Source organism: Balaenoptera borealis, assembly GCF_965194805.1.
Source record: "Balaenoptera borealis genome assembly, chromosome: X".
Lineage (NCBI taxonomy): Eukaryota > Metazoa > Chordata > Mammalia > Artiodactyla > Balaenopteridae > Balaenoptera > Balaenoptera borealis.
This window is the reverse complement of record NC_138881.1, coordinates 52,039,788-52,063,118: the sequence shown is the minus strand read 5'-3', so window position 1 is coordinate 52,063,118 and position 23,331 is coordinate 52,039,788. Positions and strand designations below refer to the sequence as shown.

At 40.8% G+C, this 23,331-nt stretch overlaps 1 protein-coding gene across 7 annotated transcripts in view; it reads left to right on the top strand.

Moving 5' to 3' along the window:
- Positions 1 to 23,331, top strand: part of MTMR8 (myotubularin related protein 8) — a 228,318-nt gene that overhangs the window by 68,858 nt on the left and 136,129 nt on the right. For all 7 annotated transcript variants that reach the window (XR_014239517.1, XM_082376610.1, XM_082376609.1 and 4 more), the window contains 4 exons: positions 12,533 to 12,661; positions 13,847 to 13,981; positions 16,769 to 16,901; positions 18,232 to 18,341. Coding sequence is in view for 6 of the 7 variants with exons in the window: in XM_082376610.1 (XP_082232736.1) it covers positions 12,533 to 12,661; positions 13,847 to 13,981; positions 16,769 to 16,901; positions 18,232 to 18,341 (507 nt within the window). In the remaining variant the exon portion in view is untranslated. The remainder of the gene's footprint in view (positions 1 to 12,532; positions 12,662 to 13,846; positions 13,982 to 16,768; positions 16,902 to 18,231; positions 18,342 to 23,331) is intronic.

Below are 23,331 nucleotides of genomic sequence, written 5' to 3'. Positions count from 1 at the left end.
GTCAGCCACATAGCCAGGTACATGGGGAGTTTCTTGCCTTTTGGGAAGTCTGAGGTCTTTTGCCAGCCTTCAGTAGGTGTACTGTAGGAGTTGTTCCACATGTAGATGTATTTTTGATGTACTTGTGGGGAGGAAGGTGATCTCCACGTCATACTCCTCTGTCATCTTGAAGGTCCTTCTCTGGTAATTACGTTTTGAATATCCACTAGATATTGGACTGATGAGCTATCACTCAGCTGGGTGAGGTGGCTGGTTAGAGTCATAATTAACAGGAATGAGAAGAGATGAGGTGGATTCTTTCCAGTTCAAATATCTGTCTAAATCCCCCAAATGAGGTCTGAAATAGCTCCTTTGGCACCTTTCACACATGTAGCCTTCTGAGTTGAAAGGGAAACTACATTTATTTCTCTTTTTATGACCAGCTTATCCAAAGCCTACATCTAGGTAAGGGGATGGGTAGAGAACTTTTTCTCTTTCAGATGTTCTGCATTCTGAGACACTGGCTTTAACGATTTACGTAGAGCCATTCCTGATCTATTCCACCTTGAACTTCTTTTGCGTATTCATTTTTTAATTTGTTTGATCCATTCTTAGAGGAGGGATTAGAATTAATATGCCAATATCAGGTCTGTGCTGTTATAATATTTTGTCACTGTCTCTTTGGAACAATATATTTTGGAAACCACTAAAAGCTGATAAATTAGAGATAGTTTATCAGTCTTATAGAGTAAGTCCTACCTAAAATGTCAATACTTCTACCCCAAGACTAGGATTTTAAAGGTCCTCAAGACGTGCATATTACGAACCTAGTAGGCATTTTAAGAAAGGGTAAATCATGTTTCCCCCTTCTTTACCTGTCTGGCTTGCATTTGAGTCTATTTGTTTTAATTTACTTGCATATAATATACATTGTTTTCTCAGTTAGGCAAGTGTAGGAGTTTCAGGGTAGATTATACATTCATTTCTACCTATAAAGTTAGTTATTGTAAAGGTACATTTTGTTCTTATATATCTCAATATCTTCCTTTCTAGAAAATAATAGCATACTTGGAAGAGCTTTTTACATCAAGGATATTTTTTTAACATCTTTATTGGAGTATAAATGCTTTACAACGTTGTGTTACTTTCTGCTGTGTAACAGAGTGAATCAGCTATACGTATACATATATCCCTATATCCCCTCCCTCTTGCGTCTCCCTCCCACACTCCCTATCCCACCCCTCTAGGTGGTCACAAAGCACCGAGCTGATCTCCCTCTGCTATGCGTGTGCTTCCCACTGGCTATATTTCATAGTGTATATATGTCCATGCCACTCTCACTTCGTCCCAGCTTACCCTTCCCCCTCCCTGTGTCCTCAAGTCCATTCTCTATGTCTGTGTGTTTATTCCTGTCCTACCGTTAGGTTCTTCAGAACTTTTTTTTTTTCAGATTCCATAAATATGTGTTAGCATATTTGTTTTTCTCTTTCTGACTTACTTCACTCTGTATGACAGACTCTAGGTCCATCCACTTCATTACAAATAACTCAATTTTGTTTCTTTTTATAGCTGAGCAATATTCTATTGTATATATGTGCCACATATTCTTTATCCATTCATCTGTCGATGGACACTTAGGTTGCTTCCATGTCCTGGCTATTGTAAATAGAGCTGCAGTCAGCATTGTGGTACATGACTCTTTCTGAATTACGGTTTTCTCAGGGTATATGCCCAGTAGTGGGATTGCTGGGTCGTATGGTAGTTCTATTTTTAGTTCTTTAAGGAACCTCCATATTGTTCTCCATAGTGGCTCTATCAATTTACATTCTCACCAACAGTGCAAGAGGGTTCCCTTTTCTCCACACCCTCTCCAGCATTTATTGTTTCTAGATTTTTTGATGAGGGCCATTCTGATTGGTGTGAGGTGATACCTCATTGTAGTTTTGATTTGCATTTCTCTAATGATTAGTGATGTTGAGCATTCTTTCATGTGTTTCTTGGCAATCTGTACATCTTCCTTGGAGAAATGTCTATTTAGGTCTTCTGCCCATTTTTGGATTGGGTTCTTTGTTTTATTGATATTCAGTTGCATGAGCTGCTTGTAAACTTTGGAGATTAATCCTTTGTCATTTTCTTCATTTGCAAATATTTTCTCCCATTCTGAGGGTTGTCTTTTCGTCTTGTTTATGGTTTCCTTTGCTGTGCAGAAGCTTTTACGTTTCATTAGGCTCCATTTGTTTATTTTTATTTTTATTTCCATTTCTCTAGGAGGTGGGTCAAAAAGGATGTTGCTGTGATTTATGTCAGAGAGTGTTCTGCCTATGTTTTCCTCTAAGAGTTTGATAGTGTCTGCCCTTACACTTAGGTCTTTAATCCATTTTGAGTTTATTTTTGTGCATGGTGTCAGGGAGTGTTCTAATTTCATACTTTTACATGTACCTGTCCAATTTTCCCAGCACCACTTATTGAAGAGGCTGTCTTTTCTCCACTGTATATGCTTGCCTCCTTTATCAAAGATAAGGTGACCATATGTGTGTGGGTTTATCTCTGGGCTTTCTATCCTGTTCCATTGATCTATATTTCTGTTTTTGTGTCAGTACCAAACTGTCTTGATTACTGAAGCTTTGTAATATAGTCTGAAGTCAGGGAGCCTGATTCCCCCAGCTCCATTTTTCGTTCTCAAGATTGCTTTGGCTATTCGGGGTCTTTTGTGTTTCCATACAAATTGTGAAATTTTTTGTTCTAGTTCTGTGAAAAATGCCTGTGGTAGTTTCATAGGGATTGCATTGAATCTGTAGATAGCTTTGGGTAGTAGAGTCACTTTCACAATGTTGATTCTTCCAATCCAGGAACATGGTATATCTCTCCCTCTATTTGTATCATCTTTAATTTCTTTCATCAGTGTCTTATAATTTTCTGCATACAGGTCTTTTGTCTCCTTAGGTAGGTTTATTCCTAGATATTTTATTCTTTTTGTTGCAATGGTAAACGGGAGTGTTTTCTTAATTTCACTTTCAGATTTTTCGTCATTAGTGTATAGAAATGCAAGAGATTTCTGTGCATTAATTTTGTATCCTGCTACTTTACCAAATTCATTGATTAGCTCTAGGAGTTTTCTGGTAGCATCTTTAGGATTCTCTATATATATTATCAGGTCATCTGCAAACAGTGAGAGCTTTACTTCTTCTTTTCCGATTTGGATTCCTTTTATTTCTTTGTCTTCTCTGATTGCTGTGGCTAACACTTCCAAAACTATGTTGAATAATAGTGGTGAGAGTGGGCAACCTTGTCTTGTTCCTGATCTTAGTGGAAATGGTTTCAGTTTTTCACCATTGAGGACAATGTTGGCTGTGGGTTTGTCATATATGGCCTTTATTATGTTGAGGAAAGTTCCCTCTATGTCTACTTTTATCATAAATGGGTGTTGAATTTTGTCAAAAGCTTTCTCTGCATCTACTGAGATGATCATATGGTTTTTCTCCTTCAATTTGTTAATATGGTGTATCACATTGATTGATTTGCGTATGTTGAAGAATCCTTGCATTCCTGGGATAAACCCCACTTGATCATGGTGTATGATCCTTTTAATGTGCTGTTGGATTCTGTTTGCTAGTATTTTGTTGAGGATTTTTGCATCTATGTTCATCAGTGATATTGGCCTGTAGTTTTCTTTCTTTGTGACATCTTTGTCTGGTTTTGGTATCAGGGTGATGGTGGCCTCGTAGAATGAGTTTGGGAGTGTTCCTCCCTCTGCAATATTTTGGAAGAGTTTGAGAAGGATAGGTGTTAGCTCTTCTCTAAATGTTTGATAGAATTCGCCTGTGAAGCCATCTGGTCCTGGGCTTTTGTTTGTTGGAAGGTTTTTAATCACAGTTTCAGTTTCAGTGCTTGTGATTGGTCTGTTCATATTTTCTATTTCTTCCTGGTTCAGTCTCGGCAGTTTGTGCATTTCTAAGAATCTGTCCATTTCTTCCAGGTTGTCCATTTTATTGGCATAGAGTTGCTTGTCGTAATCTCTCATGATCTTTTGTATTTCTGCAGTGTCAGTGGTTACTTCTCCTTTTTCATTTCTAATTCTATTGATTTGAGTCTTCTCCCTTTTTCTCTTGATGAATCTGGCTAATGGTTTATCAATTTTGTTTATCTTCTCAAAGAACCAGCTTTTAGTTTCATTGATTTTTGCTATTGTTTCCTTCATTTCTTTTTCATTTATTTCTGACCTAATCTTTATGATTTCTTTCCTTCTGCTGGCTTTGGGGTTTTTTTGTTCTTCTTTCTCTAATTGCTTTAGGTGCAAGGTTAGGTTGTTTATTCGAGATGTTTCCTGTTTCTTGAGGTAGGCTTGTATTGCTATAAACTTCCCTCTTATCACTGCTTTTGCTGCGTCCCATAGGTTTTGGGTCGTCGTATCTCCATTGTCATTTGTTTCTAGGTATTTTTTGATTTCCCCTTTGATTTCTTCAGTGATCACTTCGTTATTAAGTCGTGTATTGTGTAGCCTCCATGTGTTTGTATTTTTTACAGATCTTTTCCTGTAATTGATATCTAGTCTCATAGCGTTGTGGTCGGAAAAGATACTTGATACGATATCAATTTTTTTAAATTTACCAAGGCTTGATTTGTGACCCAAGATATGATCTATCCTGGAGAATGTTCCATGAGCACTTGAGAAAAATGTGTATTCTGTTGTTTTTGGGTGGAATGTCCTATAAATATCAATTAAGTCCATCTTGTTTAATGTATCATTTAAAGCTTGTGTTTCCTTATTTATTTTCATTTTGGATGATCTGTCCATTGGTGAAAGTGGGGTGTTAAAGTCCCCTACTATGATTGTGTTGCTGTCGATTTCCCCTTTTATGGCTGTTAGTATTTGCCTTATGTATTGAGGTGCTCCTATGTTGGGTGCATAAATATTTACAATTGTTATACGTTCCTCTTGGATCAATCCCTTGATCATTATATAGTGTCCTTCTTTGTCTCTTGTAATAGTCTTTATTTTAAACTCTATTTTGTCTGATATGAGAATTGCTACTTCCAGCTTTCTTTTGATTTCCATTTGCATGGAATATCTTTTTCCATCCCCTCACTTTCAGTCTGTATGTGTCTCTAGGTCTGAAGTGGGTCTCTTGTAGACAGCATATATATGGGTCTTGTTTTTGTATCCATTCAGCCAGCCTGTGTCTTTTGGTGGGAGCATTTAATCCATTTACATTCAAGGTAATTATCGATATGTATGTTCCTATTCCCATTTTCTTAAATGTTTTGGGTTTGTTATTGTAGGTGTTTTCCTTCTCTTGTGTTTCTTGCCTAGAGAAGTTCCTTTAGCATTTGTTGTAAAGCTGGTTTGGTGGTGCTGAACTCTCTCAGCTTTTGCTTGTCTGTAAAGGTTTTAATTTCTCCATCACATCTGAATGAGATCCTTGCTGGGTAGAGTAATCTTGGTTGTAGGTTTTTCTCCTTCATCACTTTAAGTATATCCTGCCACTCCCTTCTGGCTTGCAGAGTTTCTGCTGAAAGTTCAGATGTTAACCTTATGGGGATTCCCTTGTGTGTTATTTGTTGTTTTTCCCTTGCTGCCTTTAATATGTTTTCCTTATATTTAATTTTTGACAGTTTGATTAATGTGTGTCTTCGCATGTTTCTCCTTGGGTTTATCCTGTATGGGACTGTCTGTGCTTCCAGGACTTGATTAACTATTTCCTTTCCCATATTAGGGAAGTTTTTAACTATAATCTCTTCAAATATTTTCTCAGTCCCTTTCTTTTTCTCTTCTTCTTCTGGGACCCCTATAATTCGAATGTTCATGCGTTTAATGTTGTCCCAGAGGTCTCTGAGACTGTCCTCAGTTCTTTTCATTCTTTTTTCTTTATCCTGCTCTGCAGTAGTTATTTCCACCATTTTATCTTCCAGGTCACTTATCCTTTCTTCTGCCTCAGTTATTCTGCTATTGATCCCATCTAGAGTATTTTTAATTTCATTTATTGTGTTTCTCATCATTGCTTGGTTCCTCTTTAGTTCTTCTACGTCCTTGTTAAATGTTTCTTGCATTTTGTCTATTCTATTTCCAAGATTTTGGATCATCCTTACTATCATTATTCTGAATTCTTTTTCAGGTAGACTACATATTTCCTCTTCATTTGTTAAGTCTGGTGTGTTTTGAACCTGCTCCTTCATCTGCTGTGTGTTTTTCTGTCGTATCATTTTTCTTATCTTACTGTGTTTGGGGTCTCCTTTTCACAGGCTGCAGGTTCGTAGTACCCGTTGTTTTTGGTATCTGTCCCCAGTGGCTAAGGTTGGTTCAGTGGGTTGTGTAGGCTTCCTGGTGGAGGGAACTAGTGCCTGAGCTCTGGTGGATGAGGCTGGATCTTGTCTTTCTGGTGGGCACGTCCACGTCTGGTGGTGTATTTTGGGGTGTCTGTGGCCTTATTATGATTTTAGGCAGCCTCTCTGCTAATGGATGGGGCTGTGTTCCTGTCTTGCTAGTTGTTTGCCATAGGGTGTTCAGCACTGTAGCTTGCTGGTCATTGAGTGATGCTGGGTCTTGATGTTGAGATGGAGATCTCTGAGAGATTTTTGCCGTTTGGTATTATGTGGAGCTGGGAGGTCTCTTGTGGACCAGTGTCCTGAAGTTGGCTCTCCCACCTCAGAGGTACGGCCCTGATGCCTGGCTGGAGCACCAAGAGCCTTTCGTCCACACGGCTCAGAGTAAAAGGGAGAAAAAATAGAAAGAAAGAAAGAAAGAGGCTATAATATAGTGAAGTAAAATAAAGCTATTATAAAGCAAAGCTATACAGACAAAATCTCCCCCAGAAGGATATACATATACACTCACAAAAAAAGGAAAAGGGGAAAAATTAATATATCCTGCTCCCAAAGTTCACCTTCTGAATTTGGGATGATTCGTTGTCTATTCAGGTATTCAACAGATGCAGGCACATCAAGTTGTTTGTGGAGTTTTAATCCGCTGCTTCTGAGGCTGCTGGGAGAGATTTCCCCTTCTCTTCTCTGTTCGCACAGCTCCTGGAGATCAGCTTTGGATTTGGACCCGCCTCTGCGTGTAGGTCACCTGAGGGCGTCTGTTCCCCGCCCAGACAGGACGGGGTTAAAGGAGCAGCTGCTTCGGGGGCTCTGGTTCACCCAGGCCGCGGGGAGGGAGGGGTACAGAAGAGGCGGGGCGAGCCTGCGGCGTCAGAGGCCAGCGTGACGTTGCACCAGCCTGAGGCTCGCAGTGTGTTCTCCCGGGGAAGTTGTCCCTGGATCACGGGACCCTGGCAGTGGCGGGCTGCACAGGCTCCCGGGAGGGGCGGTGTGGAGAGTGACCTGTGCTCGCACACAGGGTTTTTGGAGGTGGCAGCAGCAGCCCCAGTGTCTCACACCCGTCTCTGGGGTCCACACTGATAGCCGCGGCTCGCGCCAGTCTCTGGTGTTCATTTAGGCGGTGCTCTGAATCCCCTCTCCTTGCGCGCCGCGAAACAAAGAGGCAAGAAAAACTTTCTTGCCTCTTCGGCAGCTGCAGACTTTTTCCCGGTCTCCCTCCCAGCCAGCTGTGGTGCGCTAACCCCTTCAGGCTGTGTTCACGCCGCCAACCCCAGACCTCTCCCTGCGATCCGACCCAAGCTGAGCCTCAGCTCCCAGCCCCGCCCGCCCCGGCGGGTGAGCAGACAAGCCTCTCGGGCTGGTGAGCGCTGCTCGGCGCCGAGCCTCTGTGCGGGAATCTCTCCGTTTTTTCCTCTGCGCCCCTGTTGCTGTGGGATCCGCGCTGATAGCCGCGGCTCGCGCCAGTCTCTGAAGTTCGTTTAGGCGGCGCTCTGAATCCCCTCTCCTCGCGCACCAGGAAACAAAGAGGGAAGAAAAAGTCTCTTGCCTCTTCAGCAGCTGCAGACTTTTTCCCGGACTCCCTCCCGGCTAGCTGTGGTGCACTAACCCCTTGAGGCTGTGTTCACGCCGCCAACCCCAGTCCTCTCCCTGCGATCCGATCCGACTGAAGCCCGAGCCTCAGCTCCCAGCCCCGCCCGCCCCGGCGGGTGAGCAGACAAGCCTCTCGGGCTGGTGAGTGCTGGTCGGCACTGATCCTCCGTGCGGGAATCTCTCCGCTTTGCCCTCCGCACCCCTGTGGCTGCGCTCTCCTCCATGGCTCCAAAGCTTCCCCCCTCTGCCACCCGCAGTCTCTGCCCACGAAGGGGCTTCCTAGTGTGTGGAAATCTTTCCTCCTTCACAGCTCCCTCCCACTGGTGCAGGTGCCGTCCCTATTCTTTTGTCTCTGTTATTTCTTTTTTCTTTTGCCCTACCCAAGTACGGGGGGATTTTCTTGCCTTTTGGGAGGTCTGACGTTTTCTGCCAGCGTTCAGTGGGTGTTCTGTAGGAGCAGTTCCACGTGTAGATGTATTTCTACTGTATCTGTGGGAAGGAAGGTGATCTCCGCGTCTTACTCTTCCGCCATCTTCTCTAGAGGACCTCATTTATTTCTGATCTGATTTTTATGGTTTCTTTCCTTCTGGTAACTTTGGGTTTTTTTGGTTCTTCTTTTTATAATTGCTTTAGGTGTAAGGTTAGGCTGTTCATTTGAGATGTTTCTTGTTTCCTGAGGTAGGATTCTATTGCTATAATCTTCCCTCTTGGAACTGCTTTTGCTGCATCCCATAGGTTTTGGTTCTTTGTGTTTTCATTGTCATTTGTTTCTAGGTATTTTTTGATTTCCTCTTTGATTTCTTTAGTGATCTCTTTATTATTTAGTGGCATACTGTTTATCCTCCATGTGTTTGTGTGTTTTATGGTTTTCTTCCTGTAATTGATATCTAGTTTCATAGCGTTGTGGTCAGGAAAGAAACTTGATACAATTTCAATTTTCTTAAATTTACCAGGGCTTGATTTGTGACCCATGATATGATCTATCCTGGAGAATGTTCCATGAGCACTTGAGAAGAAAGTGTATTCTGTTGTTTTTGTATGGAATGTCCTATAAGTTTCAATTAAGTCCATCTTTTTTAATGTGTCATTTCAAGCTTGTGTTTTCTTATTTATTTTCATTTTGGATGGTCTGTCCATTGGTGAAAATGGGGTGTTAAAGTCCCCTACTATTATTGTGTAACTATCAATTTCCCCTTTTATGTCTGTTAGCATTTGCCCTATGTATTGATGTACTCCTACGTTGGGTGCATAAATATTTACAATTGTTATATCTTCTTCTTGGATTGATTCCTTGATCATTACGTGGTGTCCTTCTTGTCTGTTGTAATAGTGTTTATTTTAAAGTCTATTTTGTGTGATATGAGAATTGCTACTCTAGCTTTCTTTTATTTCCATTTGCATGGAATATCTTTTTCCATCCCCTCACTTTCAGTCTGTATGTGTCCCTAGATCTGAGGTGGGTCTCTTCTAGACAGTATATATACGGGTCCTGTTTTTGTATCCATTCCACCAATCTGTGTATTTGGTTGGAGTATTGAATCCATTTACATTTAAAGTAATGATCAATATGTATGCTCCTATTACCATTTTCTTAATTGCTTTGGATTTGTTATTGTAGGTCTTTTCCTTCCCTTGTCTTTCCTGTGTAGAGAAGTTCCTTTAGCATTTGTTGTGAAGCTGGTTGGGTGGTGCTGAATTCTCTTTGCATTTGCTTGTGTGTAAAGATTTTAATTTTTCTGTTGAATCTGAATGAGATCATTGCTCGTTAAGAGTAATCTTGGTTGTAGGTTTTTCCATTTTATCACTTTAAATGTGTCCTGCCACTCCCTTCTTGCTTACAGAGTTTCTGCTAAATATCAGCTGTTAACCTTATGGGGATTCCCTTGTATATTATTTGTTGCTTTTCCCTTGCTGCTTTTAATATTTTTTCTTTGTATTTAATTTTTGATATTTTGATTAATATGTGTCTTGGCGTGTTTCTCCTTGGATTTATCCTGTATGGGACTCTGTGCTTTCTGGATTTGATTGACTATTTCCATTCCCATATTAGGGAAATTTTCAACAATAATCACTTCAAATATTTTGTCAGTCTCTTTCTTTTTCTCTTCTTCTTCTGGAACCCCTGTAATTCAAATGTTGGTGTGTTTAATGTTGTCCCAGAAGTCTCTGAGACTGTCGTGATTCTTTTTATTCTTTTTTCTTTATTCTTCTCTGTGGTAGTTATTTCCACTGTTTCATCTTCCAGGTCACTTATCTGTTCTTCTGCTTCAGTTAATTTGCTGTTGATTCCTCGTATGGAATTTTTTATTTCATTTATTGTGTGGTTCCTCATTGTTTGCTCTTTAGTTCTTCTAGGTTAAATGTTTCTTTTATTTTCTCCATTCTATTTCAGAGATTTTGGATCATTTTTACTATCATTGCTCTGAATACTTTTTCAGGTAGACTGCCTATTTCCTCTTCATTTGTTTGGTCTAGTAGGTTTTTACCTTGCTCGTTCATCTACTGCATATTTCTCTGTCTTCTCATTTTGTTTAACTTACTGTGTTTGGGGTCTCCTTTTTGCAGGCTGCAGGTTCGTAGTTCCTTTTGCTTTTGGTGTCCTCCCCCAGTGGATAAGGTTGGTTCAGTTCATTGTGTAGGCTTCCTGGTGGAGGGTACTGGTGCCTGTGTTCTGATGGATGAGGCTGGATCTTGTCTTTCTAGTGGGCAGGACCACGTCTGGTGGTGTGTTTTGGGGTGTTTGTGACCTTATTATGATTTTAGGCAGCCTCTCTGCTAATGGATTGGGTTGTGTTCCTGTCTTGCTGTTGTTTGTCCTGGGGTGTCCATCACTGGACCTTGCTGGTTCTTGAATGGAGCTGGGTCTTAGCGTTGAGTTGGAAATCTCTGGGAGAGCTCTCGCTGATTGATACTACGTGGGGCCGGGAGGTCTCTGGTGGTCCAATGTCCTGAACTTGGCTCTCCCACTTCAGAGACTCAGGCCTGACACCCGGCCAGAGCATTAAGACCCAGTCAGCCACACGTCTCAGAAGAAAAGGGAGAAAAAAAAGAGAAAGAAAAAGTAAATAAATAAAATAAAATAAAAAGTTATTAAAATAAAAAATGAAAAAATATTAAAATTAAAAATATTTAAAAAGTAATTAAAGAAAAAAGAAGAGAGCAACGAAACCAATAAACAAAGCCACCAATTATAACAAGTGCTGAAAACTATACTAAGATAAACATAAAATCAGAAATTAGTCAGTCACATACAGCAAAAACCCCAAGTCTACAGTTGCTCCCAAAGTCCAGTACCTCAATTTTGGGATAATTCATTGTCTATTCATGTATTCCAGATATGCAGGGTACATCAAGTTGATTGTTGCTATTTAATCTGCTGCTCCTGAAGCTGCCCAGAGAAATTTCCCTTTCTCTTCTTTGTTCGCACATCTCCTGGGGTTCAGCTTTGGATTTGGCCCCGCCTCTGCATGTAGGTCCCCCTCTGGCATCTGGTCTTTGCCCAGACAGGAGGGGGTTCAAGGTGTGGTTGATTAGGGAGCCTTGGGTCACTCAGTCCGTGGGGAGGGAGGGGTATGGAATGTGGGGTGAGCCTGCAGCGGCAGAGGCCAAGGTGACGTCACAACAGCCTGAGGCGTGCCATGTGTTCTCCTAGGGAAGTTGTCCCTGGATCACGGGACCCTGGCAGTGGCGTGCTGCCCAGGCTTTTGGGAGGGGAGGTGTGGATAGTGACCTGTGCTTGCACACAGGCTTCTTGGTGGCGGCAGCAGCAGCCTTAGCGTTTCATGCCCGTCTCTGTTGTCCACGCTCATAGCCGCAGTTGCGCCCATCTCTGGAACTCATTTATGAGATGCTCCGAATCCCCTCTCCTTGCGCACCCTGAAACAATGGTCTCTTGCCTGTTAGGCAGTTCCATACTCTCTCCCAGACTCCCTGACAGCTAGCTGTGTCGCACTAGCCCCCTTCAGGCTGTGTTCACGCAGCCAACCCCTGTCCTCTCCCTGCGATCTGAACTCCAAAGCCCAAGCCTCAGCTCCCAGTCCCCACCCGCCCCAATAGGTGAGCAGACAAGCCTCTCAGGCTGGTGAGTGCTGGTCGGCACTGATCCTCTGTGCGGGAATCTCTCTGCTTTGCCCTCTGCACCCCTATTGCTGCATTCTCCTCTGTGGCACCGAAGCTTCCCCCCCACCACCCTCATCTCTGCCAGTGAAGGGGCTTCCCAGTATGTGGAAACTTTTCCTCCTTCACAGCTCCCTCCCAGAGGTGCAGGTCCTGTCCCTTTTCTTTTGTCTCTGTTTTTTCTTTTTTCTTTTGCCCTACCCTGGTAAGTGGGGAGTTTTTTGCCTTTTGGGAAGTCTGAGGTCTTCTGCCAGCGTTCAGTAGATGTTCTGTAGGAGTTTTTCCACATGTAGATGTATTTTTCATGTATTTGTAGGGAGGATGGTGATCTCCACGTCTCACTCCTCTGCCATCTTGAATGTCCTCCCATCAAGGATAAGTTTGTTCTTATTTCTGAGGAGTGGATGATTCTAGATGATAAATAACAGACAGCTAATTCTTGAGTGATTACTATTCTAACCTGTTCCTAGCAGGTAAAAATATGTAAAAAAAATTGAGTTTAAAAAAAATTGAGTTTATTTTGTTTTAGATATGCAGTACCTACCCTCCTGAAATAGTGGTTCCTAAATCTGTTACATTGGGAACGGTGGTTGGAAGTTCGAAGTTCAGAAGTAAAGAACGTGTGCCTGTGCTCTCCTACCTCTACAAAGAGAACAATGTGAGTTGAGCAAACTTCTCTCATGAGAACTTAACTTGGTGCTAGAAGACCTGGGTTTAAGTCACACCATTGCCACTTACTAGCTATGTGACCTCAAGCAAGTTACTTCTCTGAACTTTAGTACTTCTGAGAGTTTTTAAGTGTGTAATATGAGAGAAAAATGTATGTGTACTTTGTAAATTGTAAAGTGTTGTGCAGATGTTAAGTGGCATTTGTAGTGTGTTCATTTATTTCTTTTCTTCTCTGTGGACTCCTGCTTGATGGCAAGTTGTTGAATAAAAGAGAACAGCTGTATGAAAGGATATTTGGGGACTGTGGCCTCCCACTAGAACACAGATGTCCTTGATTCTTTCTCACTATTTTTCATACAATTTAAGGTAGTAGGGGAAAATTTCGCTTGAATCCTCTGAGTCCCCTTCCATAGGAAGGGATAATAGTTCTTGCCTCTTGTGGTCTCTCTGAGATCTGGAATTACACAAACAGTCAAGTTCTCAGGTAGGCAACTATCAAGTGCTAAAAAGTACAGTAATACAAGTGGGTGTCTTTGTGTCAAACTATTGAAGTAAGCAGACTCCATAAAAAACACACCAAAGTGTAATGCAGTTCACTAACAAATTATTACCAGATGTATCTGCTAAATAGCTATGTTGTTTTCCTATTGAAATGGCTTGAAACAAACCAGCCCTCTGATTTGGCATTAACTCCTGAAATGAGTGAACCCTGTTCTCTTAAGAGACTCTAGGTCTTTGAATTCTGCTGTCACTGTGAGCTTCTGGTTTATATGGGTGATATTACTGGGACTATAAAAAGCAAGAAAGTTTCAGGTAAATACTAGCCTAATACATATTGAAAATAGATAGAATTTTATTAAGGAAACACTCAGGGTGTGATTTTCTTGTAGTCTGGATTTGCCGAGACTGGGCTGGGAATCATAGCCATGTAGAAGAAAAAAAGACTATCTGAGCAACAGTTTGTGGTAATACAGCCCACATGCTGGAGTGGAGAGGGAGGCAGGAGGCTGAGCCCAATGTCATTGGAATGCCTGGGCTTCAGAGCTACATTTCTTTTTACTTCACTATCCTGAGTTGTCTCATCCTCTTCTTCTACTCACTGAACATGGGATCAAGGAGGATTTTTGACCACCTGTACATTTGACCACTCAACCGATACATTTTTTCCTTACAGGCTGCCATTTGCCGCTGTAGCCAGCCTCTGTCTGGATTTTATACTCGTTGCATAGATGATGAGCTCCTGCTAGAGGCTATTAGCCAGACGAACCCAGGGAGCCAGTTTATGTATGTTGTAGACACCAGACCAAAGGTATCTATGTATCAATGACCTCTCTAATACTCCTACTTTACTCATGTTATAATCGCCTTCCCCACATGTTGAGCTTTGCAGTGTTAATGGGAAAGTTAGGTTTGTGTATATGGGCTTATTATGTCATAACTGTGTAAAGTCATTTGAGTAAGCCATTTGGAACTCCTTTTATCATAGCTGTCACTGTCAAGCAAGACTATGAGAAGGTACTTTGAACAACTTAGTCTTGCCACTGCCTGTGAATGTCACAGAGAGGAGGGTCCTCAGATCAACCTAAACTCTCTGCATTAATTCCTTGACCCTCAACATTTTGTCTAGCTTTAATAAGGGATCGTAGAGGAATTAATTGTGCCCCACAAGGCAAGTAAAGGACAGATTTCCTTTTCTTAAAGGCTGTTCTTTTTACAAACAGCCCCAGAAAGAAATAATTTTGCTTATACTTTGATATGTTGACTGTGGATGATTAGGAGGTTTCATTGCTAACTAGGGATTGCTAAGTCAGTGATTTATATTCTAAGCCTAAGCCAGGTGGTTGTGACTTCAGAGTTAAGCAATTGGTTGTGCTTGAAACCAGATAGTGGTCTTAGACAGATGTCTGCCTATTTTGGGGATCTCTCACTGACTATTCTGCAGGGCTACCTAGAACTGACTGGGCTCAATAGAGAAAATAATTTCCCTTTCTGCTCAGGTACCATCCTTCAGTTTCTCAGAACTTTGCTGTCTGGCTTCAACTATAACTGCATTTGACATTCTGGGATTAGAAGGAGTTTAATCAAATCTGTGTCTTCCATCAGTATTAGTCTTAAAATGGTAAAGAGAAGTACCAAGCTTTTGAAAAACTAAAGGATTGATGCCCTTTGTCCAAATGAAAGACCAAAAAGTCCTTTTTGATAGGTCTCTTTTTCCTCTCTCAGAGAGCCTAGAAATATCTAGCAACACTCCTCTTCTGGATGGCTAGATATATACTTTTAGTAGAAACTGTATTGTAGTGACAAAGTTACATTCTTAGGAGTCAGTCAAATCTGGGGTCAGATCCTGCCTTCAGCTTTTATCCATATGATCCTGGTTGAAATTGGTTCACCTCTCTGAACTTGTTTCCTTATGGGAATAATAATAGTACCTATCTTTAGGAGCTGTCATGAGGATTAAATGAGATAATATAAGTGAAGGATCTAGCACAGTGTCTGGCACATACATACTAGGGGCTCAGTAAATATTATATGTTCTTTCCTACTTGAACATTAGGCTGCTAATATGTAGCAGTTTCTCAGATATGCCAGTCCTGTTCCCAAAGAGTGTCTACTGGTATGATGTAGCTAGCTATCTGTAGTAGCTGGCCTTTCTACTGCTGCCCAGACCTGGGTAGGGACTGCTGTAATTATTGTTTCATTTGCTGAAGCATCCATCAGTCATAACAAACTTTTTTGTTACTAGGTGGCTGTTGCTTACACCTCCTCAGGTGTCTCATTGATTTGTCCTTAATTTAATGAAAGCTCAGTGACATTCTTTGTGTGATAAGAGATCAAAATTACCATCATGTTTCTCCCTTTAACAAATATCCTGCATTCTAAATAGAATATGTTGACATGTAGATTTTTCTTCCCTGCATGTGTTAATGTGAATAGTTTGTGCTTTTGAGGTTTTTAATGGCATTCTTTTTTATTAATACAAAAACTACACCCTATCCATATGCATTCTCCTCCTACCTTCTGAAATGCACAACAATGGGAGATTAGAAAATAGGCCCAGACAACAGAAAAACATTTAATTAGTAAGATGGTTATAATCATAGAAGATATCTTGGCTGCTTTCCAGTTTTTTTATATATATATAAATTTATTTTATTTATTTATTTTTCGCTGTGTTGGGTCTTCGTCGCTGCACATGGGCTTTCTCTAGTTGCAGCGAGCGGGAGCTACTCTTCGTTGCTGTGCGCGGGCTTCTCATTGCGGTGGCTCCTCTTGTTGCGGAGCACGGGCTCTAGGCACGCAGGCTTCAGTAGCTGCAGCACACCGGCTCAGTAGTTGTGGCACACGGTCTTAGTTGCTCCGTGGCATGTGGGATCTTCCCAGACCAGGGATCGAACCCGTGTCCCCTGCATTGGCAGGTGGATTCTCAACCCACTGTGCCACCAGGGAAGCCCCTTTCTAGTTTTTGGATTAATATCTCCTCTCTGCAAGTCTCATTTACTCACTACCCCACCCAACATTCTTCATATGACCTAGAAGTATTCTGATTACCACAAGCTGAATATAGTGTTAAAACAGCTCTTGGTATCTCCATTTCAATTTTATCAGTGAATGAAAGTCATTTATCTTATGCAGTCATGTTTTAGACATTTTTCTAGAGTAGCTGTTTATAATTAATTGGCCCTGAAGTTCTTAGACTTCTTTCTAGAGCTTTTCAGTTATAAGGATTTTTGAACTTTCACATGTTTCTCAGTATAAAGCCCATTTGTTTGTGATAGGAAGCTCAAAATTATTATTTTAGTTCTTCAGATCAGATATCCTCATAGCTGCCATATCCTTCAATCAATCTCTTAAGCAGGGTTTTAGTAATAAAATAAAAACACTAAATCTCCTTCTCTTTCCCTATACTACTCTGTTACTTAAGATACCTGATCTAAATGCCAGTGAGATTTTCTTCATTCCAGAATGTGCCCTATGTGATCTAACTTCTTTTTAAATGGGTAAGATTTAAAACTGTTTAGAATGAAGCATTGAGATTGATGAACCATGTTCTTTTATCATCTGCCCTATCTGTTCTGTTATGTCCTCTATATTGCAGTTAAATGCCATGGCCAACCGAGCAGCTGGGAAGGGGTATGAAAAAGAAGACAACTATTCCAACATTCGCTTCAGGTTCATGGGCATTGAGAACATCCATGTGATGCGGAGCAGCCTGCAGAAACTCTTGGAAGGTACAGGGATTTCACCTGGGCTTGGCCAGAGGTTATATAGCTTGCATAATTATGTAAGCAAAAAGTATGCCTGATTTTGTGGTCAAACATAAAAGCAACCAGGTGAGCAGAATCAACAGGTGATAAGATTTTTGACTATAGTATAAATCCAGTTTGCATAGATAGTACTGAATTATAGCAGTGTTGGTCTGACAGAGGAACTACAATGTTCAGTTTTCATAACTCTGTGGAGTTCATCTGGGTTTAGTGGCTATGGAAATAATTTCTCTCTATAGAATTACAGAGACTGCTGTATAGGGGTGGGTAGGTCAACATAAATATAAATGAATTGGGATTTATTTCATCTTCCTCATTTAATCTGCTGTAAGGAGTCAGTCCAATTTCATCACTGTGCTGATGAAGGGGGCGAATTTAGTCTTCAAAGGAATAAAGCTGCTATCAGACAATTTGGGTCATCTGTCATCACCGCAATGTAATTGGGATCAGAATGGGGGCAAGGTGAGATCAGGGCTTTACAGGACTCTTGAGTCTAGAACATTTCTCCCAAAGCCACTACCCAGGATTCCATGATATGGTATGTCATCTCAGGCACACATAGGGAAAACCTGCCCTCATTAAGTGAACTCTGTGTTCTTCCTCTCTTTTCTTCAATTGTTCACTTATGCTTTCTGCCAGGACCTCTCCCTTACACAACCCTTACCAGATCCTGTCTTCTCAGTCTGCAGCCCTTTTAGGATATTAATGTTCCTCTTCCTTGGGTCTCTTCCTCCTTTCTTTTTTGTCCCAGAATATTCTATAGTAGGAGTGTAAGAGGACTTTTTGCAGATTTTTTGAGGCAAAAGATTGCCCTCTGCTGGATAACCAGTGCAAAATGCATGAAAATTAACTGATGTTTTTTTCAACCTGTTGAGACAGCACAGGGCTGCAAGGGAGTAGGTGGGGATGTGGAAGCAGAGACAGATGTTAAGGGTCTACAAAGTTAGGCTGAGTAGGAGGAGTTAAGATGGGAATCAAATGTGTTTTCTAATCAGAGGAGATGTGAGTATTTTCCTGTGGATGCTGACTCAGTCTTCTGGCTCTGTTCTTCAGAGATCTCTGTGGGCTTGGGGTGGGTTCTACAAGTCAAGAAAGCAGAGACCCGAGCTAGGAGATATGGTAGGCTCTAGCCCTAGTCCTGTCCCTGATTCACTGTGCGGTTTCCAACTAATCATTTAACCTTTCTGTGCCTCAGCTTCCTCATTTACAAAATGGGGATCCACTTTGTCCCCTTTCTTGGTGAATAAACTGAGGTAATTGTGAATTTCAATCTCTGCTTCCTTTTCTACCTTAGTTTGTGAATTGAAAACTCCAACAATGAGTGAATTTCTTAGCGGCCTGGAGAGCTCAGGGTGGTTGAGACACATTAAAGCTATTATGGATGCTGGAATTTTCATTGCAAAGGTAATAATCAGGACTTTTTTTTTTCTTATTAGGCATCAATTTTATACACATCAGTGTATACATGTCAATCCCAATCGCCCAATTCAGCACACCACCATCCCCACCCCACCGCAGTTAATAATCAGGACTTTTAAGAACTTGTACTGACTTAATTAAGGGATCTCTTGAGGTAGCAGTGTATTCATGGTAGAAAGAATATTGAAAAAAAACCTGGTTTCTAGATTCAGGTCTGCCACTAATTTACTGTGTGCCCTTGGAAAATCTCTTCACTTCTCTGGGCCTCAGTTTCTCTGTCTGTAAAACAAGGTGGTTCTACTAGAATCTAATGGTATAAGTTTTGGGGGGCCCACTGAGCTCTTTGAGAATATGATTGACCCTCTGCCCCTAGAAAAATGTACATATGGCTATACATACAGAAAATAGACCTTAATTTCACGGGGTACACAGACCCCAGATCTCAAGTTAAAAACTCTTAGATAATCTCTCATGGTCCTTCCAGCTCAAATATTCTCATGGTCTTTCCAGCTCAAATACTCTGATGTATTTTTGTGTTGATTCTAAGGTATCAAGTGGAAGTAAGACTGGGTGTAAAATAAATGCAGAGCTTGTGTTTCTATGGGTTTTCAGAGCTCTGAGTATAAAGCCGACGATTTTCTGACTTCTTTGTATAGGTCTGCCTCTGAATGCAGTCTAAGTAGGCTTCATCACTCATTTATGCTGACTCACTTATTTTCTGACCTTCAGAACCCTGGCTTCTGTATCATTTGTTAGGTAATGTTTAAAAAAAAAAAACAGAAGAAGAAATTTGGAGTGTACATTTTCTCATTTTGAAGTTTTGTTTATACATTCCTGCATGAGAACTTGCTCTTTTCACCACACCCCTATTATTTGGTAGAAGTAAAGAAAAGGAGAGAATCACTCTTCACCTCTCTGCTGTCATTTTTTCAGTTGAAGATAATGAGATTTATAGCTTCTGGCTTAAAAGGTTTTTAGAGAGTGTGTGTAATTAACTGTCTTAAATATCCAGCCCTATTGTTTTCCAACTTCCTAGTCCTGTTGCCTACATTTTTCACTGTAATTTATTATTAGTGCTTACTATGTGACCCTCTTGGTCATTTCAAGCCCACTGTTCTAGCCATTCTTTATACTGTTCCTTTTTCGCATTCCCTATACCCATACATTTGTATTTCCTTTCTGAAACTGACTTCATTAGACCAAAGAGAGTGAGAATGGAGAAGAGGGATAGATTTGATAGACCGTACAACCTCATAATTATTGGTTGAATTTAAATGAGTGGATGAAAAAGATAGGCTTTTGATTGCACGACTATCCTGTGCTTCCCATCTCCATCAGTACCTATCCAGTATCCCAAGCTTGAAAACTCTGTCAGCCTTGAATTCTCTCTCTTCCCCTCCATCTGGCAATTGCCTCATCCTGTCAGTTCTCCTCAAAAGCGTTTCTCAAATATCCGTTCTTCCCCACCTCTGCCTTAAGTACTATAATAACTTCCTGACTGGTTTACTTGTCTCTAGTAGTTGCTCCCCCCAGTATGGCCACCAGATTGCTTCTAAAGCCATATTTCTTGAGCACATATGATAATGTCACTTTAAACTCAAAATCCTCCATTGGTTCCCCATTGCCCGTAAGACCCTGGTAATTAGTGAGATTCTTGTTGCTCTCAAAAACACTATAGTATCCCTCCCTCTCTTGCTTTGTCTCTCATTATCTTTATTTTATTTATTTTTTTTCTCATTACAAAAGTTATACATGTACGTTATCTAAGAAGTAAACATTTCAGAAATATATAATATAAAATGTAAATATTCCCTGTAGTTTGCCCCACAACACACACTATTAATAGTTTAATGTATGCTGCTAGATCAGCACTATTTGAACTTTCTGTGATGGTGGAAATGTTCTGGATCTGTACTAATACAATAGCCACTAGCCACATGTGGCAGTTGTACATTTGAAATGTGGCTAGTGAGAGTGAGGAACTGAATTTTTAATTTTATTTAGTTTTGATCAATTTAAATTTAAATAGCCACTTGTGGCTAGTGACTACCATATTGGACAGTACAGGTCTAGAATTTTTCAACATATATAAAATTACATATATTATTACTAATTTGTAAAAATGAGATTATGTTGTGCATATTTTTCTGCAACTAACTTTTTATACTTAATGTATGATGAACATTTTCCAGGTCAGTTCAGTCAGTGTGACCTCATTCTTTTCAGTGACTGTATAATATTCTATTAAGTGAATTTATCATGGTCCCTGTTCATGGGCAATTCAGTTATTCACATTTTTCACAAATGCAGACATTGTTGCATCAAATATCCTTGAACATATATCTTTATATGTGTGGGCATTCTTAAAAGTGGATTTTCAGTTGAAGAGTATGAATATTTCAGACTTTACTAGATGTGGCCAAATTGCCCTTCAAATAGGATGCACCAGTTTCCATTCCCACCAACAATGCCTCTTTCTCCACATAGCCAGCGATGGTTATCATCCATCTTTTTAATCTTTGCCAATTTGATAGGTTATGCATTTTATGTCATGTTTATTTTGCATTTCTTTAATCATTAGTGAAATTGAGCATCTTTTCCTGTTCACCAGTGACTTTTCACTCCATTTGGAGTCCTAAGGAAAGAGTATACTCGCTACTATTAGGCCTCTGATACTATCTGAGGTATCTGGTTAACTGAAGAGTTTCAAAGGTTGAGAAACTTTTTTCCAGATCTCTCTAACTCTTGTCTTACTCGCAACCTAACTATCCTTCTAGGAATATAATTTCTCTTTTACCTTCTACTACAAAGGTTACTCATTTTCCCACACCCCATGAACCGCACGGTCCATGACAGGTTCAGTGTTCCCCTTGTTCCTTACAAAACTCCTTCCAACTTTTAGGTCTACTGCAGTTAGCTATACCACTCTATACCTCTCCTAGTGACTCTTCTTTCTCCATTAAGGACTTTGGAAACCGCTTTAGGTAGGTGGTTTCCTCTCCATCCTGAGTCTTCCTCTCAATCCCAGGAGATTTGAATGTCCATGTACAACCTATAAAACACTCTGCACTGATAGTTCTTTGAGCTTTTGTACTCCAGTTCTTACACTCTTACTCCAGCTAACCTGGTTCTTCTATCCCATGGAGACCTCTACACTTTTAACTCCACTTTTTCCACCTTTTCCTACCTTCTTCCCTATCGAGCCAAAACCTAGTGGTGTAGCACCTCATCTATTCCACCTTGCCTCTTTATCCTTCCACTCTACCTGCCCTGTTAATCCCATTCATTCTCTACTTTCTCTGCTCTTATGCCCTGAAAACTAAACATTACCACAAAGAAATAAATCCCATAGCCATGTTACTTGGTATAATTACAGATTTATGGTCTCTAATATTGACTGTAGTCCTATAGTCTTAGGACCACTTAACAGTCATTTTATGTGTCCCTGGTTGGTTCCAGCCCTGTTCCACCAAGCAGATATTCCTAATTTGTATTTTACTTTCAAGCTGGCTACACCACTGTTACTCCCCTCTCTATAAGCACATATTCAGACATGTCTTCTTCTTTATAGAAAAATAAAGGTAATCTCTCATCTTCCCACTACTATTCTTACCAACTTTTTTTGCTCCTTTCTTGCTATCTCAGAGGAAATGGTGCCTCATCTTCTGTGTAAGACTAATCCCTTTACCTCTATTCTTAATCCCATCCCCTCCTTCTTCAAGGAGCCTCTTTCCCCTACATTTTCAAACATTTCCTTTCACTGGCTTCATCCCTCAGAAATATGCTCAATACTTTCTTATTCCTAAGAAAAAGAACTTTTCTTATTCTCTTCTAGTTACTGTTCTCTTTCCTCTTGCTTAGAGCTTTCTTGAAAGTAATTGGCCTTCCCTATTCGTACTTCCTCACCTCCCTTCACTCTTCAGTTCACTGTGATCCAGTTTACATACCATTACTACTGTTCTTGCTGAGGTCACTAATGACCCCTAACTTGTCAATCTCAGGGTCATTCTTTAATCTTTATTCTATTTTGACCACTCTGCTGCATTTGACATTGTTATCCCCTTTCTCTTTGAACCATTTTTGTAGTTCTGACCTTAATCCCACTGCTACTTCCTGGTTCTCTTTCTACCTTTCAGGCTTCTTTTTCATAAGCTGACTCCTGTAATAGCCCGCCCCCCTTCCTCTACTTTCCCTTTAAACGTTACTACTTTCTAAGGTCTTTCCTTTTCTCACTTTGGTCTCTGCCTGGACAGCACCAGCCATACACAGTATCCACTACCATCTCTGTTCATATAGTGGTCAAATCTATACTCTGGCTCAGATTCCTCCTTCTCCTGAACTCCAGACCCACATATGCAGTTGTCCACTGGATGCTCCATTAGATGTCCTTCAACTACCTCAGAATCTCCATGGCCCCAAATGAAATCTTATCTACTCCCAACACCAACTAAAACTTGTTTCTTCTTCTGTGTTCACTGTTCAGGCTAATGGTACTGTAATCCACCTAGTTACTAAGTGACACATTTAAGAGTCATCTTTGGCTTTTCCTTCTCCTTCATTCCACATCCATTCTCTTACTATGTCCTGTTAAATCTTCATTCTTAACATCCCTCTTCTCCTTTTCAGCCCCACTGCTACTGCATTAGTTCAGGTCCTTGTTGCATTTCACAATTTTAGTAACTCTTTGACTGGTCTTCCTAAATCCAAATTTATGTCCTCTATTCTCCTACTGTCACCACAGTGAGTACATCTGATCATGGCACTCCTCTGCTTTTAACACTCCAGTGACTCCCTGTTGCCACCAGATATAATGCACACTTGTCAGTCTGACCCTTGCCCTCCTGGCCAGACCTGTCTCTCCTCACTCCCTCACTCCCAGCCTAGCCTCAACCACCAAGCTAGTTAAGAATTCCTCACCTATGCCTCGCATCCTTGCCTTTGTACATGTTGTCATATTATGCCCCTTGCCTGGAAT